At 43.1% G+C, this 20,154-nt stretch overlaps 1 protein-coding gene across 1 annotated transcript in view; it reads right to left on the reverse strand.

Annotated features, from left to right (window-relative positions):
• SCARF1 (scavenger receptor class F member 1) overlaps window positions 1-19,879 on the reverse strand; it is a 128,592-nt gene extending 108,713 nt beyond the window's left edge. Inside the window, exon 1 of the mRNA XM_077294462.1 lies at window positions 19,592-19,879. Coding sequence (XP_077150577.1) covers window positions 19,592-19,704 — 113 coding nt within the window. The 5' untranslated portion in view covers window positions 19,705-19,879. The remainder of the gene's footprint in view (window positions 1-19,591) is intronic.
• Window positions 19,880-20,154: the final 275 nt, after the last annotated feature.

The raw sequence follows: 20,154 nt of genomic DNA on the forward strand, positions 1-20,154 counted from the left end.
GTGGCAGGGGGTGTTGTGAAGGGAGAGACTGTAGGGTCTCTGCCAGGGGTGGGATCCTGGCAGAGGCTTGGCATTGAAAGAACGTAACGGGTCCGCGCAGGCTCCTGGAAGCGGCGGGATTCAAGAAAGGACTAGAAGCGAGATAGATTGTGCTGAGTGAGAAACGAGATCAAGCAGAAGGAGAATACCAGCAGGGGTTGTGTTGAAAGAGGCAGCACCCTGCTGAGGCGCAATACCGGTGGCCGGAACGCCGAGGGAGTGGATTAGAATACAGCTTCAAGCCATACTCCAAACAGCGGCAGGACAGTCGGTCTCAGGCGGGCTGTCTACCACATATCACCTATGAAGTCTTGGGGGGCAATTGCGGGAGAGGGGCGACTCTAGGGTCCCGGAAGAACTCCAGGCCTACCTGACAAACGGGTGCCATTCCAACCTGAATACAGGGAAGGGGTGGATTACAGAGGAACATCAAATCGAGTTGTGAGGGAACTTAAGAAACAGACACAACCGTTGTGGGGTTACTTTCCGTGAGCACAGCAGGGAAGGACTACAACACATAGCGCTAGAAGGAAGGCACAGATTTCCACCTGAGAGGAGAACTCTGGAGGTGCCATTGGACCGGCCGGACTTGCGTAGCCTGGTGAACCGTGTTCTGGACTGAGGACTCAGAGATCTCCAGTAAAGAGGTAAAGAGACTGCAACCTGGTGTCCTCGTTATTTACCGCGACTTACACCCCACAACCGTACCGCTCCATCGCTACCATTACTACCACTTATTGCACCGGACGTCCCCCACTGACGGACAGGGCCACGGACCGGGTCTAGCCACCGTGACAACCCCGAGACTGAGAACCAGAGGCCCGGCTCCGGGTATCCCCTCGGCCCTGCGGTGGTGGGGGGGGCGCTCCATAAGTATGGAGTAAGTCCTTATATAAGGAAGAGATAACACCCCTCGATGTTCCTGCTTCGCAGATATATTCCAATACTAAGTCACTTTGGATTTTGAGGCAATCCCCCCTTTTCTGAGCCAAAAAGGCATGTCGAACTTGTGCATATTGATAACCCCCGGATGTCTCGAGGCCATACTCAGACTGCAGCTGGGAAAAGGACTTCAACTCCCGTCGCTCTAAAATCTGATAAACATAACGAATCCCTTTAGCCTGCCATCCTGACAGACATCCCATTGCCAAAAATTCTGGTAAATTATTATTAAACCATAGTGGAGAAAACCTGGTAAGACAAGTGACCCCACAAATATGTTTGACTTTTCCCCATATTTTATATATCAAAAGCAATGTTGGATATATTTTCCCAAGCATTCCAAGGGTGCCATCCTCTAAACACTGTACCACCCGACTTCTTTTGGTAATCTTTTCTATTAAGAGTTGTACCCCATTAGCGGACTTCACCTGCTCCCAGCCCTTTAACTGTTGACATTGGGCCGCAAGGAAATATATCTCAGGATTAGGCAAGGCCAGACCCCCCACGTCTTTAGGCCGCTGAAGCGTCTCCAACCTAATTCGTGGGTGCTGTCTCCCCCACACCAAACTTCTAAATAATGAGTTAATCAGTTTGAATTTCCCACGTGGTATCCAGATAGGTGAGTTATGAAGAACATACAATATTTTAGGCATCAGAATCATTTTGATAAGATTAACTCGACCCACAACAGACAAATGCAGCTTAGACCAAGCCCCTACCTTACCCTTAAGAGTTTCCAGTACCGGTGTCAGATTATAATGCAAGTAATTTGTAATTGGCAAAGAGATTAATTTCCCCAGATATTTGAATTGGTCTGCTATCTTAAGTCTACCCCTTTACGTAAAATCACCCAAATCACCCCCCACATCATCCACCATGAATAAAATTGATTTATTCCAGTTTATTTTTAGTCCTGATAGAGAGCCACATCCCTTGATGAGCCGCATAGCATTGCTCAATGAATGCACCAACCTTTGTTAGTATCTTAGCTGTTTGTAAGCGAAGCCAAAACTGGTGTCCTGGGTTAAATTGTAGTAAGATGGTACTTCTGATCCAAGTAGGAATCCAAATTGTATTAACATTTTTCAAATATGTTTCCATTATTTATTGTATCACTCTCATTATGGACCCTTTTAAAGATACTTTTGAGAAGGCATACTGGTCAAATTTCACACATATTTGATTTTTTTTGTATCTTTTTATTTTTTTTAAAGCATTTTACTTTCTATAGAATTAATAAAAATAAATTAATATTTTTTGCAGGACAATAATAATAGCCATATATTTATTTTTATTTATTTTAAACAGTACTCATTGAAAGTGTTAACTTCCAATATGATCACATTGGCATTGCAGACGATCCAAAGGAATGATTAGTACCACACGTTTACTAATTGACAACCACAAGCAGCTATGTAAGAAGTCTAGGTGAAGCAGTGACTTATCCCTGAGGAAGAAAGCATATCTTAGATGAAATTTGGTCCATCCAGACATCTGTAACTTTCGGTGACGTTACTGCATAGCGCTCTGTCTTCGTAACTTGTGGACTTGCAGGCAGATAGTTATCCATCATACAATACCTTCAGGGAGGCGTCTGGTTGGCTCCAAATGTATTCTACAGCAGGACATAGACGCCAAACACAGAGCCAATAACAACCAATAACATTAAATACTATCTTCGGCATAAAGAAGAACATGGAATCCTAGAAGTGGTGATGTGGCCTCACAGTGCCCTAATTTCAACATCATCAAGTCTGTCTGGTATGACATGAAGAGACAGAAGAACTTGAGCTAGCCTCCATCTACAGAAGATCGGTGGTTAGTTGTCCAAGATGTTTGGAACAACATCCCTACCGAGTTTCTTCATATACTGTTTGCAAGTGTACCTAGAAGAATTGAAGCTTTGATAACGTTTTGAAGATGAATTGTGGTCACACCAAATATTGATTGGATTTAGATTTTGTATTTCTCTTTTGCTCATTCACTTTACATTTTGTTAATTTCTAAAAATAAACTATTAGCACTTCAATTTTTTAAAGCATTCTTACTTTGCAGCATTTTTCCACACCTGCCTAAAACATTTGAACAGTACTGTACATATAGATACTTTTTAGTTTTGCCACGTACTATAACTATTAGCAAGACCCAGGAAGCCCCATATTCTAGTTTGTAATCAAAGCCCAGATCTATATCTCTAACAACTTACTTTATAATATATTTGATATATGCCTAATATTGAAGAAGAGGTTTTTGCAAGGTCTGTGTTTTCTATAAAATGACTTGTTTTGCACATCGACGTTTATAGATGTCAGTGATACTGTCATGTTACATTGTATATTGAGCAGCCTCCAAAATCTGAGAAAGTCCAGAAATGGAATTCCCTATTGTTGGAAAGGAAGTGTGGTTGAATACAAACAGGATGTGGAAACAAATGTACACAAGCATTACTGTGTGCAGCTCCGAAATCACAATGCATATAACCTGTACAATTCCACCACAATTCTTAAACTGGTTCAATATTTAGAGTAGATTTGATATTTTTTATAGAGAATATAGGAATTTTTCTAATTTGTTGCAGTGTACATTTTTTTGACAAGTAGTGCTGTTTTGTCATCAAACTAATCAAAGCCAGCACTGTTATTTTACAGGGCTTTGCTATACATCCACTAAAGACTGCCTCTTACATCTCAAGCATTCCAAAGTGCTATACCAACACTTGGCACTGAATTATAAAAGTGCTTGACTGCATGCCCCACTATGGTGTTCTAAGATGCTATCCGCACACTTGTATCTCTTGCATCTAGATGCATCTCTGCGCACTCTGCTTAGCTGTTCCAAGGTCCTGTCTGTGTACTCGGTTCAGCTGTACCTAGGTATCAGTAATGGCTGGAGCTGAAGCCGCCCCTCCCCCTGCGGCGTAAGGGTAGGCACATCATGACCATGGGATGGAGGGAGGGGTTCAGATTTAGGGGTGGGGGCTTAATTGGAATTTTGAACTCAAAACGGCAGTGGGGGGTGTGGTCCGGTCAGTTCCCGCTCTCTGGGCAACGAGTGTCCCGCCCGCCCGCCCTAATTGTTTTGTTTTCAGAGGGTGGTTTTTTCTTTTGTTCTTAGGTTAATTTTCGGTAGCATGGGTCATTGTGGCCGTGTTGGCTGGGGGGAGTCCTTGGAGTTGATGGAAATTGGGTTGGGGGGATCCATTGGCTTATGGATCCCCTGTATTTTGTGGTAAAACTTGTTTTGGATCTGGTGACTTGGGGGGTTCCGGCAGGGGTGGTCGGCTCCCCGGGAATTTTAGCGTGAACAGTGAACCCGATGGGGTTTTTGGTGCTCCTGAGCCAGGTGGTAACGGCTGGGAGTAATTTGGTTTTTGCTAACGTTCACGCTATGCTATGTTTTGATCACCAGATTCCTCGGAGCTCCAAGGACCCCTCCTAGTTTAAAATTATTGGATGTTTATTATTCATTTTGTCTGTTTGTATTTAAATAAAAAGGCTGCTGTGGCCGACATTATTCAAAAGAATTTGTAGTCGTAGTCTTTATTTGGAGTCAAGGGCATGGGGCTTGGGGGTGGGCATCGACGAGTGAGTGTTGGTTATGTTACCTTACCCCAACTGCTCGACATTACCAGGGTCATGACTGTTCCTTGCTGTTCTACATTGTGTCCTGCATGTCCAGCTTTGCTATTCTCAGGTGCTGCTCCTAATCCTGCTCTGCTCTGACACCACCAGTCCGAGTTGTTCCTCCAGTCCTAAGGCATAGAAATCGACGCCATGAGATAAACCATAACAACACCCAGCATGAGGCCAAGATGTGATCATGATGCTTCATTTATGATTAATGGTTGGACATTTTTTACACAACCATGTATCCCTATCACAATAAGTAATCAATTTTCTAATTTCCCTAGAATCAATTTGACAGCAGATATCAGGACGCAGCCCATAACGTCCACACTTGGGTTGCATTGCTTTATGTGCGAAGACCACTACTTAATAACTAAAAAGCTGCAAATTAGTTCATCAGCAATTCAACCATAAAATGTCAGAAGTTACCACCATTAAATCCGACCAACATTTCTGATATAACAACTTAGTTATGAACTCTGAGTCACATGGCACTAAATGCATCATGATACACAAAGCTGAAAAGCAATCCAATAATAAAGGGGTCATAGGCAGGAGTGGATTTTTTTCTCAACATGTGGAAGATGAGGTTTTTGTAGCACCTTTCACTTGGCGTTGGTGCTGTATGGCCAGTACTGCTGTGGGGCTGTACCTGTGGTGGTGTATCTTGGAGATGTGGGGGCTTTGCCTTGCAGCTTGTGCTGTGAGGCACCTGGATCTCTCCCCATGCTGGTGTGGTATTGTTGTGTTAAGGTTAGGAACTCACCAAGAGGTTGGCTGTGAGTTTCATACAATCTGAACAGAATGTTAACTAAGAATCTCATGTTCACTCTTGATACAGGAAAGAAATATATCTTGGTACCGTGTTAGCCAGTAGATAGAAAAATATTTAGAATTGAGAGTCCTCAGTGGTTGATACCTTTTAATGGCTAACTGAAAAGATGGTAACAAATTGCAAGCTTTCGAGACTACATACGTCTCTTCATCAGGCAAAGACTAAAACAAATTCTGAAGAATCACATATTTATGCACAACATAGTATAGAGAAAAAAAAAAAAAAAGGGGAAAAAAAACCATGGATAAGCTAGGTGACATGAAGCAGAATTACCATGGGTGATAAACAGTTACGTCCATAAATATTGGGCCAATTCTTAGATAAGGATTGTTTTATTGTCCTGTGATTAGGGTCTCGTTCTGTTGTGATGACCCCACATGGTCTGAGGGGCAAGTTCATTAGTTGATGTAAAAAGACATAAATCCGTGTGACACATTCATTCCTGCATTTAGAGTGTCAAAGGTCGTCATCAGTTTATACTCCCAGACTCTTCTGTCTCTCTGAGTTTTGAAGTTACTTTTCAATACAAGTAATTTCATGTCCATAATGCTATGATTTGGGAGACAGAAATGTATTGCCACAGGTATATCCATTCTTTTTTCTTTTATTGTATGGCGATGAGAGTTCATCCTTGTTCTCAGTTTCTGCCCTGTCTCCCCCACATACAGACCCCCAGTTGGACATTTAGTACAAATGATTAGGTACACCACATTAGAAGTGATGCAGCTGAATGTACCTGGTATCTTGTAGTCCTGGTGTGAATTGGGGATCTTTATCTTGTCCGTGGTCATTATAAATGGACAGGTTTTACATTTTTTCTGATTGCAGGGAAAGGTACCTGCAGCTGTTGGAGAGGACAGGGAGCTTCTGACAATGATGCTTCTTAGAATCTAAGAAATCAAATCTAAGAAGCATCATTGTCAGAAGCTCCCTGTCCTCTCCAACAGCTGCAGGTACCTTTCCCTGCAATCAGAAAAAATGTAAAACCTGTCCATTTATAATGACCACGGACAAGATAAAGATCCCCAATTCACACCAGGACTACAAGATACCAGGTACATTCAGCTGCATCACTTCTAATGTGGTGTACCTAATCATTTGTACTAAATGTCCAACTGGGGGTCTGTATGTGGGGGAGACAGGGCAGAAACTGAGAACAAGGATGAACTCTCATCGCCATACAATAAAAGAAAAAAGAATGGATATACCTGTGGCAATACATTTCTGTCTCCCAAATCATAGCATTATGGACATGAAATTACTTGTATTGAAAAGTAACTTCAAATCACAGAAAGACAGGAGAGTCTGGGAATATAAACTGATGACGACCTTTGACACTCTAAATGCAGGAATGAATGTGTCACACGGATTTATGTCTTTTTACATCAACTAATGAACTTGCCCCTCAGACCATGTGGGGTCATCACAACAGAACGAGACCCTAATCACAGGACAATAAAACAATCCTTATCTAAGAATTGGCCCAATATTTATGGACGTAACTGTTTATCACCCATGGTAATTCTGCTTCATGTCACCTAGCTTATCCATGGTTTTTTTTCCCCTCTTTTTTTTTTTTTTTCTCTATGCTATGTTGTGCATAAATATGTGATTCTTCAGAATTTGTTTTAGTCTTTGCCTGATGAAGAGACGTATGTAGTCTCGAAAGCTTGCAATTTGTTACCATCTTTTCAGTTAGCCATTAAAAGGTATCAACCACTGAGGACTCTCAATTCTAAATATGTTCACTCTTGCAAATGTTTGCTTATCCGCAATAGATCAATGTATGAGTTTTGGATGTTTGGTTCATGTCTTTTTCTACAGTTATATTAAAACTAGATGGTGGCCCGATTCTAACGCATCGGGTATTCTAGATGTATGTAGTTTATTTATGAAGATTTAAGAATAATGCAATGAATACACAGGATTTTCCAGGTAAAATATATATATTATCATTAAATTTTATTGCTCATAGAACTTAGTACAACTGAACGAAATTATTAAACAGATCATCAAAATATATAAACCATTACATGAATATCTAACTGTTTAAATTGGTTTAAATCCCGCGCCAATACCACTGGTCACGCCCGGCCGGCTACGACCAATCAATCAGCGAAGCGTGGTTCAAATCCCACGCCAATTCACGGCCGGACTGCGCCTGTCGCTGATTGGTCGCGCCCGGCCGGGTGCGACCAATCAGTGAAGCGGTGTTTAAATCCCGCGCCAATATCTCTGATTGGTCGTGACCGCCCGAGCATGACCAATCAGCAAAGCATGGTTCAAATCCCGCGCCCATTCGCGTCCAGACTGCGCCGGTCGCTGATTGGTCGCGGGCGGCTGGCGTGACCAATCAGCGACACGGGATTTCCGTTACAGACAAACAGACAGAATTAGACAATTATATTAAAATGTGGGCATTATGAAAATGAGGCACAATGGTAAGTATCATAATAAGGAGGCACAATGAAAGCTGCACTATGGAGGGCAGAATTATAAAGCACAGTGGATGGCATTGTTACAATAAAGAGGCACAGGTTTTTTGAACTTTTATATTCTTTAATACAAGAACTTTATGGGATGGCGCATCTCTGTTACTAACCTATCTTGGATCCAGCGCCAGGATCCATGTCTTACTTCCAAGGCAGCTTGCCCCTTCTGCTCTCATCCGCATCGAATTACCATGGTAGCCTAGCGCTCAGCTCCTATGTCATTCTCCTAGACGTTTTAGGTCAGCTCTAAACTACCTGAGTATTCATAAAGTTTGCTTAGCATCTATATATGCCGCTAATTAAAACCAGCTCTGTTATTTTGCTGGGTTTTGCTATATATCCACTAAATAGGGCCCCCTAAATCTCAAATGTTCCAAAGTGATGTCCACATAGAGCAGGGATGTCAATCTCAAATACACAGAGGGCCAAAATTAAAAACTTGGACAAAGTCATGGGCCAACCTTCATATTTATTAAAAATAAGTCTACAAATTAGAAAGTTTTTCCTTATCATCAAATATAACAATGAATTTTTTCTTATGGAAACAAGCTTAAAAGGGTTCTCCCACGAACAAAGTGCAGTTTAATTAACCCCTTAAGCCCCGAGGGTGGTTTGCACGTTAATGACCGGGCCAATTTTTACAATTCCGACCACTGTCTCTTTATGAGGTTACAACTCTGGAACGCTTCAACGGATCTTGGCAATTCTGACATTGTTTTCTCGTGACATATAGTACTTCATGATAGTGGTAAAATTTATTCGATATAACTTGCTTTTATTTGTGAAAAAAATGGAAATTTGGCAAAAATTTTCCAAATTTGAATTTTTATACCTTTAAATCACAGAGATATGTCACACAAAATACTTAATAAGTAACATTTCCCACATGTCTACTTTACATCAGCACAATTTTGGAACCAAAATTATTTTTTGTTAGGGAGTTATAAGGGTTAAAAGTTGACCAGCAATTTCTCATTTTTACAACACCATTTTTTTTTAGGCACCACATCTCATTTGAAGTAATTTTGAGGGGTCTATATGATAGAAAATACCCAAGTGTGACACCATTCTAAAAACTGCACCCCTCAAGGTCCTCAAAATCACATTCAAGAAGCTTATTAAGCCTTCAGGTGTTTCACAGGAATTTTTGGAATGTTTAAATAAAAATGAACATTTAACTTTTTTTCACACAAAATGTATTTCAGCTCCAATTTGTTTTATTTTACCAAGGGTAACAGGAGAAAATGGACCCTAAAAGTTGTTGTACAATTTGTCCTGAGTACGCTGATACCCCATATGTGGGGGTAAACCACTGTTTAGGCGCATGGCAGAGCTCGGAAGGAAAGGAGCGCCATTTTACTTTTCAATGCAAAATTGACTGGAATTGAGATGGGACGCCATGTTGCGTTTGGAGAGCCCCTACAGGGCCGGCGTTAGGGGCAGGCAGACTAGGCAGCTGCCTGGGGCCCCCGCTGCCCTAGGGGCCCCCAGCCAGGGGCAGACATACTGTTGATGGCACTGCTCTGGGGCCCAGAGGTGGAGGGGGGCCCCTGCAGGCAGGCCCGGTATCATGCAGGATCGGGCCCCTCTCACTCCCTCCTGTAATCATGGAACACCGAGTGTCGGGGAGAGAGCGGGGCGCGAAGTGCAGGAGATCAAAAAGGGGGCGTGTCATGCAGGGAGAGATGCTGGCCAATGAACGCTTTCCTTACCTCACAGTGACCAGACTGAGGAGAGCGCTCACTGGCTGCCGTCTGTCCCCCTGCATGGAGCGTCCCAATGGTGAGTGCTCACCTACAGTCAGGGGCCCCAGCTGCACAGCACATAGAGCCATCATGGAGGAAGAGCAGGACTTCTTCTGCTCCCTCCACTGTTCTGTTCAGAGCAGGCTGCACCTCACAGAGAAGAGATGGGGAGGAGGCTCACTGCAGGGGACAGCACGGCAGCAGCAGGGGGCCGATATCAGTGCTGCCTGCTCTGTGCCCCATCCCCCACAGTGGGGTCTGCAGCCCTCTCCAGCTGAACTGACCTGCAGGGCTCATCTGATCACCTATACAAGATTAGTATGTATGTATGTATATGCTTGTATATGCATGTGTGCATCTGTGTGTATCTATGTGTATGTTTCTATCTGTGTGTGTATCTGTGTATGTACAGTATATGTGTGTATGTATATGGTATAGTTGTATGGCTGTGTGTGTATGCATGTACAGTATGTGTGTATCTGTGTATGTGCAATAATTTGTATGGATATATGGTATATATGTATGTTTATGTGCATGTACATACAGTATATGTGTGTGTATATGTGTGTACGGTATGTGTATATACTGTATGTGTGTATGTACGGTACGTGTATGTGTATCTGTATGTTCGGTATGTGTGTGTATGCATGTACGGTATATGTATGTATGTACGGTATGTGCATTTGGGTGTATTTTATATGTATGTACGGTATGTGTGTACTATATGTACTGTATATAACTGTGTATGTACGGTATATGTGTGTGTATCTGTGTGTATGTACGGTATATGTGTGTACGGCATTTGTGTGAATGTACGGTATATGCATGTATGTACGGTATGTGTATGTATGATGGTATATGTATGTGTATCTGTTTGTATGTATGATATATGTATGTGTTTGCATATACTGTATTTGTATGTGTATCTGTGTGTACGTACGGTGTATGTATGTGTATTTGTGTGTATGTACGGTATGTGTATACTATATGTGTATATAACTGTATGTGTGTATGCATGTAATGTGTATGTCTGTGTGTGTGTATGTACGGTGTATGTATGTACAGTATATGCCGGAACAAAAATCATTGTTCTCATCAGCACATCGCCCAGTTAAAACTGCAGATATTCTGCTAAGATGATACTGTATGGGGACAGATTGATTTACTAGTAGTGTTGAGCGATACCGTCCGATACTTGAAAGTATCGGTATCGGAAAGTATCGGCCGATACCGGCAAAGTATCGGATCCAATCCGATACCGATACCCGATACCAATACAAGTCAATGGGACTCAAGTATCGGACGGTATTCCTGATGGTTCCCAGGGTCTGAAGGAGAGGAAACTCTCCTTCAGGCCCTGGGATCCATATTAATGTGTAAAAGAGAGAATTAAAATAAAAAATATTGCTATACTCACCTCTCCGACGAAGCCTGGACCTCACCGAGGGAACCGGCAGCGTTGTTTGCTTAAAATTCGCGCGTTTACTTCCTTACGTGAAGTCCCGGCTTGTGATTGGTCGCGTCGCCCCTGTGGCCGCGACGCGACCAATCACAGCAAGCCGTGACGTAATTTTAGGTCCTTCAGGATTTTAAAATTACGTTCTGGCTTGTGATTGGTCGCGTCACGGTCACATGGGCGACGCGACCAATCACAAGCCGTGACGTCACGGGAGGCAGGACACGCGCGCATTTTAAAATGCGCGCGTGTCCTGCCTCCCGTGACGTCACGGCTTGTGATTGGTCGCGTCGCGGTCACATGGGCGACGCGACCAATCACAAGCCAGAACGTAATTTTAAAATCCTGAAGGACCTAAAATTACGTCACAGCTTGCTGTGATTGGTCGCGTCGCCCATGTGACCGCGACGCGACCAATCACAAGCCAGAACGTAATTTTAAAAGCCTGAAGGACCTAAAATTACGTCACGGCTTGCTGTGATTGGTCGCGTCGCGGCCACATGGGCGACGCGACCAATCACAAGCCGGGACTTCACGTAAGGAAGTAAACGCGCGAATTTTAAGCAAACAACGCTGCCGGTTCCCTCGCTGAGGTCCAGGCTGCGTCGGAGAGGTAAGTATAGCAATATTTTTTTTATTTTAATTCTCTCTTTTACACATTTTTACATTAATGTTGTTTCGATACCGATACCCGATACCACAAAAGTATCGGATCTCGGTATCGGAATTCCGATACCCGCAAGTATCGGCCGATACCCGATACTTGCGGTATCGGAATGCTCAACACTATTTACTAGTGATCATTCTGTCCCCAGCCAGTGTAAAGAGGCTGGAAACAAGTGGCGAATGACTTCAATATTGTTGATCACGCTCGTTTAGTGGCCTGAAATCAGCGCATGTAGCTACAACCAAAATGTTTCTGTTGGTGCAATATGTTAGCATTTGGGGCCCCATTTTAAACTTTTGCCTAGGGCCCCACTTTGCCTAAAACCGGCCCTGAGCCCCTAATGTGCGTAAACATTGAAACCCCCCACAAGTGACACCATTTTGGAAAGTAGACACCCTAAGCAACTTACCTAGATGTGTGGTGAGCACTTTAACCCACCAAGTGCTTCACAGAAGTTTATAATGCAGAGCCGTAAAAATAAAAAATCATATTTTTTCACAAAAATGATCTTTTTGCCCCCAATTTTTTATTTTCCCAAGGGTAAGAGAAGAAATTGGACCCCAAAAATTGTTGTGCAATTTGTCCTGAGTACACTGATACCCCATATGTGGGTGTAAACCATTGTTTGGGCGCATGGCAGAGCTCGGAAGGGAAGGAGCGCCGTTTGACTTTTCAATGCAAAATTGACTGGAATTGAGATGGGACACCATGTCGCGTTTGGAGAGCCCCTGATGTGCCTAAACATTAAAACCCCCCACAAGTGACACCATTTTGGAAAGTAGACCCCCTAAGGAACTCATCTAGATGTGTTTTGAGAGCTTTGAACCCCCAAGTGTTTCACTACAGTTTATAACGCAGAGCCGTGAAAATAAAAATTCTTTTTTTTTTCACAAAAATGATTTATTAGCCCCCAGTTTTGTATTTTCCCAAGGGTAACAGGAGAAATTGGACCCCAAAAGTTGTTGTCCAATTTGTCATGAGTTCGCTGATACCCCGTATGTGGGGGGGAACCACTGTTTGGGCGCATGGCAGAGCTCGGAAGGGAAGGAGCGCCATTTGGAATGCAGACTTAGATGGATTGGTCTACAGGCATCACGTTGCATTTGCAGAGCCCCTGATGTACCCAAACAGTAGAAACCCCCCACAATTGACCCCATATTGGAAACTAGACATCCCAAGAAACTTAACTAGATGTGTTGTGAGAACTTTAAACCCCCAAGTGTTTCACTACAGTTTACAACGCAGAGCCGTGAAAATAAAAAATCCTTTTTTTTCCCACAAAAATGATTTTTAGCCCCCCAAATTTTTATTTTCCCAAGGATAGCAAGAGAACTTGGACACCAAAAGTTGTTGTCCAATTTGTCCCGAGTACGCTGATACCCCATATGTTGGGGTGAACCCCTGTTTGGGCGCACGGGAGAGCTCGGAAGGGAAGGAGCACTGTTTTACTTTTTCAACGCAGATTTGGCTGGAATTGAGATCGGACGCCATGTCGCGTTTGGAGAGCCCCTGATGTGCCTGAACAGTGGAAACTCCCCAATTCTACCTGAAACCCTAACCCAAACACACCCATAACCCTAATCCCAATGGTAACCCTAACCACACCCCTAACCCTGACACACCACTAACCCTAATCCCAACCGTAAATGTAATCCAAACCCTAACCCTAACTTTAGCCCTAACCCTAACCCTAACTTTAGCCCCAACCCTAACCCTAGCCCTAACCCTAGCCCTAACCCTAGCCCTAGCCCTAACCCTAGCCCTAGCCCTAACCCTAGCCCTAACCCAAACCTTAGCCCTAACCCTAACCCTAACCCTAATGGGAAAATGGAAATAAATACATTTTTTTAATTTTATTATTTTTCCCTAACTAAGGGGGTGATGAAGGGGGGTTTGATTTACTTTTATAGCATTTTTATATCGGATTTTTATGATTGGCAGCTGTCACACACTAAAAGACGCTTTTTCTAGCAAAAAGGTTTTTGCGTCTCCACATTTTGAGACCTATAATTTTTCCATATTTTGGTCCACAGAGTCATGTGAGGTCTTGTTTTTTGCGGGACGAGTTGATGTTTTTATTGGTAACATTTTCGGGCACATGACATTTTTTGATCGCTTTTTATTCTGATTTTTGTGAGGCAGAATGACCAAAAACCAGCTATTCATGAATTTCTTTTGGGGGAGGAGTTTATACCGTTCCACGTTTGGTAAAATTGATAAAGCAGTTTTATTCGTCGGGTCAGTACAATTACAGCGATATCTCATTTATATCATTTTTTTATGTTTTGGCGCTTTTATACGATAAAAGCTATTTTATAGAAAAAATAATTATTTTGGCATCGCTTTATTCTGAGGACTATAACTTTTTTATTTTTTTGCTTATGATGCTGTATGGTGGCTTGTTTTTTGCGGGACAAGATGACATTTTCAGCGGTATCATGGTTATTTATATCCATCTTTTTGATCGCGTGTTATTCCACTTTTTGGTGAGCGGTATGATAATAAAGCGTTGTTTTTTGGCTCGTTTTTTTTCTTACGGTGTTCACTGAAGGGGTTAACTAGTTTTATAGGTTGGGTCATTACGGACGTGGCGATACTAAATATGTGTACTTTTATTGTTTTTTTTATTTAGATAAAGAAATATATTTATGGGAATAATATATTTTTTTTCTTTATTTAGGAATTTATAATTTTATTTTTTTTTTTACACATGTGGAATTTTTTTTAAAAACTTTTTTACTTTGTCCCGGGGGGGGGGGGGGACATCACAGATCGCTGATCTGACAGTTTGCACAGCACTCTGTCAGATCAGCGATCTGACTGACAGCGCTGCAGGCTTACCAGCGCCTGCAATGGACCCGGAATTAATCCCTGCAGGACCCAGATGCAGCCCCGTGGTCATTTTGGATCCGGGGCCTACAGGGATAGGAGGTAAGAGACGCTCGGAGCAACGTGATCCCATCGTGTTGCTCCGGGGGTCTCAGGGAAGCACGCAGGGAGCCCCCTCCCTGCGCGATGCTTCCCTATACCGCCGGAACACTGCGATCATGTTTGATCACAGTGTGCCGGGGGTTAATGTGCCGGGGGCGGTTCGTGACCGCTCCTGGCACATAGTGCCGGCTGTCCGCTGCGATAGTCAGCTGACACCCGGCCGCGATCGGCCGCGCTCCCCCCGTGAGCGCAGCCGATCGCATATGACGTACTATCCCGTCACTGGAAATTAAGTCCCAGGTCACCTCAACGGGATAGTACGTCATATGGGATTAAGGGGTTAATAGATCTTTAGAGTCAAAACACATAACCGGAGTATTGGGTTTTTCCTAGTGAGTAGGGGTCATACATAGCAGAAGTTATAATTGGGCCCCCTCCCATAGTATTTTGGGTCCCACATAGTCCTCAATACACAATAATGGCCTCACATAGTCCTCCATGCAGTATAATGGGTCCCACATAGTCCTTTATACAAAATAATAACCCCACATAGTCCTCCAAACAGTATAATGGGCCCCCACATAGTCCTCTATACAGTATAATGGCCCTGCATAGTCCCCCACACAGTATAATGGGCCCCACATAGTCCTCCATACAGTATAATGGCCCTGCATAGTCCTCCATACAGTATAATGGACTCCACATAGTTCTCCACACTGTACAATGGGCTAACATTGTCCTCCATACAGTGTAATAGTGCACATACTCCTCCATACAGAATAATGAGCCCAACATAGTCCTCCATACAGTAAAATGGGTCCCACATAGTTCCCCCACTGCTCCTGTGTCACCAATGAGCCCTCTGAAGCGCTTCATTGCTGACCAATCAGCGACAGTTGCAGTTCTCCCGCGAATTGGTGCAGAATTTGAACCACGCTTCGCTAATTGGTCGCGGCCGGCCGAATCCTTTGTATAAATTGCATTATTCTGAAAACTTCATAAATAAACTACATACATATTCTAGAATACCCGATACGTTAAAATCGGGCCACCATCTAGTGATTATAATAATAAGGAAGCACGGGGGGCATAATTACTATAGGGGGCTGTATAAGTATAAGGAGGCACAAGAACCATTATTATGATGAGGCACAGATTGGGGAACTATTACCATGTGGTGGCAAAGAGTGAGAATTATTATTCTGTAGGGGCACAGACACTCTTATTTTGGGATGGGGAGGAGGGGAATATTACTATGCAGGGCACAGCTAAGGCATTATCACTGTTTAGGGCACTGGTTTTAGCACGATATGGATTGTATAGAGTTGGGCGAATCTGAGGAGGCTGGAAAAGCAATAAGCCAAAAATGCGCATGTGTCACATTTTACACAAATGAGTCATGGATGGAAGAAGTGGTCATACTGGTCTGGGCTGAAAGGAAAAAAAGGGAAAGTAAGTGATTACAATCAGATGGTGAGTGACTGGAATTATCGGTAGACTTTACATTCACATGGTGTGCAGGGTATTGGTGTAAACCTGATATCTACCATTACATGGTCACTGTATGGTGGTAATGGTAATATCAGTACAGTACTTTTAGTTAATGAAATCTATGGTGGTATTACCACTATTGTATTTGATGGTAATAATTGGTTATGGTCTGGCAGTATTATTTATCTCTTATAATGCCGTATGGAAGGTACTATTGGTCTTGTTTCTGTCATATTTGTTAATTAGCAGTATGGTGGCATTGTTCTTTCACTATATGGTGGTAATAAGAGGTCATACTGTGGCTGTGTTATTTTACCTTATATACCAGTACTATCGGTAATATTGGTTTTGCAAACAGTATTGATTTTCGCCAATGTCAAGCAGGTTAATATTTGTAATAGAGACCTCCACATGGGGAAGAGGGGAAGGAGGGCGGCATGGACTGGTGTAATTTCAACTGCCAGGTACAAATTTTAGTCCCAGCCTGGCGTTGGTCGTAGGTAATGCGAATCTGAGGGAGGGACACTGTCTGTTTAACTATAGACGTAGAAAAGGTTACGTTGACCCAGTTTACACAATATTGGGATATCACAACTCCTATTTTTATTAAAAAATTATAGTACTCAAAAGGGTTTCTCAACACCAGTCTTCAGCAGAACATTACTCCCAGGACTCAAGGCTTCCTGCTTGCTGAGAGCCGTATGCTCCTGATGATTGACAGTTCAGATCAGCAGAATGGTTGCACCACTGGTCTGAACTAGGTGCTCTCCAATACTGCAAGCAGAGGCAGCTTTGTCTTTACAGTATCAGAGTAGCACAGTGTTACTGAAGCTGACCAGATTAAGCAATGAAGTCAGCTTTAGAGCAGTGATTGCTTGCTCTATAGCCAAGAGCTTACAAGGGCTCCTTGCCTAGATTATGTCAAAGCTCCCGGGTATTGATGCTGCGGAGAGAGCTGCACACAGCAGCCACGGAGCTGAGCTAAACGCCAGGTACTAACCAACTAAGGGACGAAACAGGGGATAGTCAGAAGCAAACCCAGAGATCAGGAATCCAGAATAGCAAACAGAGAAACACACGGAAAGCAAGGTAAACTAAGTGCAGACCGAACATACACTCCAGGAGACAGGCACACAAACCAAAACAGAAGTATAGCTGGCAAGGAACTCAAGCTGGGAGCGAGTATAAATATCCCTCCCATCTTTAAAGAGAGGCCAACCATATTAACCATACGAGAACAGGACATTAACCATGTCCTAACCATGACAGATTCTTATAGCACCATTTATTCCATGGTGCTTTACATGTGAAGAGGGGTATACATAGGAAAAAACAAGTACAATAATCTTAAACAATACAAGTCACTGACTGGTACAGGAGGATAGAGAACCCTGCCCACGAGGGCTCAGAATCTACAAGGGATGGATGGTTGAGAATACAGTAGGTGAGGGCAGAGCTGGCTGTGGCGGTATGGTAGAGCGAGGGTCACTGCAGGTTGTAGGCTTGTCAGAAGAGGTAGGTGTTCAGGTTCCTTTTGAAGGTTTCCACGGTAGGTGAGCGTCTGATATGTTGGGGTAGAAAGTTCTAGATCTGGGGGATGCACTGGAAAAAGCTTGTATGCAATTGTTGGAAAAGGAGATAAGAGGCAAGTAGAGAAGGAGATCTTGTGAGGATCGGAGGTTGCATGCAGGTGAGTAACGGAAGACTAGGTCACAGATGTATGGAGGAGACTGGTTGTGGATGGCTTTGTAAGCCATTGTTAGGGTTTTGAACTGGAGTCTCTGGATGATGGGGAGCCATTGAAGGGATTGACAGAGGCAGGGGAATTGCGGGGAGGGGGGGGGGGACAAGTGGATTAGTCAGGCAGAAGAGTTCAGGATGGATTGGAGGGGTGTGAGAGTGTTAGAAGGGAGTCCACCGAGCAGGAGGAGTAGTTGAGGTGGGAAATGATGAGGGCATGCACTAGGGTTTTTGCAGATTATTGACTAAGGAATGTATGGATCTGGGAAGTATTTTTCAGTTGGAGTTGGCAGGAAGTGGAAAGGGCTTGGATATGTGGTTTGAAGGAGAGATTAGATTGCAGGGTTACCACGAGGCAGCGAGTTTGTGGGACTGGGTAGAGTGATCAGCCATTGACTTTGATGGATAGGTCTGTTGGGGGAGTTGATTGAGATGGGGGAAAATGATGAATTCTGTTTTGTCCATGTTAAGTTTTACAAATATAGCAGAGAAGAATGAAATAGTGGAAAGATATTATGGGATTTTGGTTAGTAAAGTGGTGATATCGGGTCCAGAGAGGTAGATCTGTGTGTCATCAGCATAGAGGTGATACTGAAAGCGGTGGGACTCTATGAGCTGTCCCAGACCGAAGGTGTAGATGGAGAACAGGGGTCCTAGAACTGGACCTTGGGGGACACCAACAGAAAGGGGGTGAGGAGGTGATGTGTGAGAGGGAGACACTGAATGTCCGGTCTGTTAGGTATGAAGAGATCCAAGATAGAACCAGGTCTGTGATGATGAGAGAATCTGCAATAAGAGGGAATGGTCCATAGTGTAAAAACCAGAGAACAGGTCCAGGAGGAGGAGGACAGAGTGCTAGCTGCTGGGGCAGGGGGTGTGAGAAAGCTGGAGTCTCCCATAAGAAAGTGCATCTGGAGAGGCTGTGTCAGAGGTGGGAGGCCAGGTTTCGGCAATATAGAGGAAGAAAAGTTTGTTAGTAATGAAAAGATCATGGATATATGAAAGTTTGTTACAGACAGAGCAAGTGTTCCATTGACCTCCTGCTAGAGGGACTGGGGAAGTGGAGGCTGGGCCAATGAGTATGAGATAAAGAAAGGTTGTGGAAATTTGTGATAGATCGTGGCTGTGAAGATGTGGAGAGAACCACCAGGATTTGGAGAGATATCACCGGCAGTGAGGAGGAGCAGAGAATGTGTTAGTAGGAGATCAGCTATGTTTACAAACAGTGAAGTAGAGAATTAAAAATCCCTATTTTTTAACCAATTAATAAAGTTTTTAAATGTTGCCTTTCACAGACACTTTTGCAATTGCAAAATTACAAAAAAAATCAACCAATATATAGGTTTATGTATTTAGTATGGCAGAATAGTATGCACTTGACCTAATGTTTGCTCCTAAACCTGGATTAATATATTATGTAAGATCGTAATAAACAATGGCATGATAGCAGATACAGCCATTATTCTATACAGCACCTTCAGTTCTACATTGTAACAGATTTTTGCAGTTGTCAAAATGTTCCCCAGCATTTTCCTGGAATTACAGTCTGATAATAATCAGAAATTGCAATATTACACAGATAATCACATACTGAGTTCAAACAAGTAGAGCTGACATGAGTGCTTACCTGTCAGATTTACAGACATTTCTACCAGCAGGATCCAGCTCCTGAGATTTCACTCTTTGTATCCAGGTCCAGAGCATTAGCATCAGTATCAGCTTTCTGCTATGATGGGACATGTTTAATATACTGCTACATGGAATAAGTTTGAAACCAGGAGAATGAGATCCTAGAAAGGCTGAAAGATAAGCCAGGCGCTGCCATAGAATAATTCCATCGTAGTCACAGGGTGAGTGGTCTTCTCCCTGCAGTATCCAGCCCAGTGTGTGTGCCCTTTCATTGGGATCAAGATCCTTCTTGATTTTTTTCCTGAGGAAGTAAAGGAGGGGATGCAGAATTCCTGCTATTGAATCTTTCTAGTGGGAGGGAGAACAGTGACACAGGATATGAAGTGCAATAAATGTAAATGCCAAAATATTGAATCATATATAAATATATGGGCTAAGCGTAAGAGAGCTTTTTTACATACAATAGGGGTCAGGTTTGAAGATCACACTAAGGGCTTACTTATCAATATCAGACCTAAGACTACTTTATAAGTATCTAGTTTTGAGAATAAATGGTACAAA

The sequence above is a fragment of the Ranitomeya variabilis genome, chromosome 3 (assembly GCF_051348905.1).
Source record: "Ranitomeya variabilis isolate aRanVar5 chromosome 3, aRanVar5.hap1, whole genome shotgun sequence".
Taxonomy (NCBI): domain Eukaryota; kingdom Metazoa; phylum Chordata; class Amphibia; order Anura; family Dendrobatidae; genus Ranitomeya; species Ranitomeya variabilis.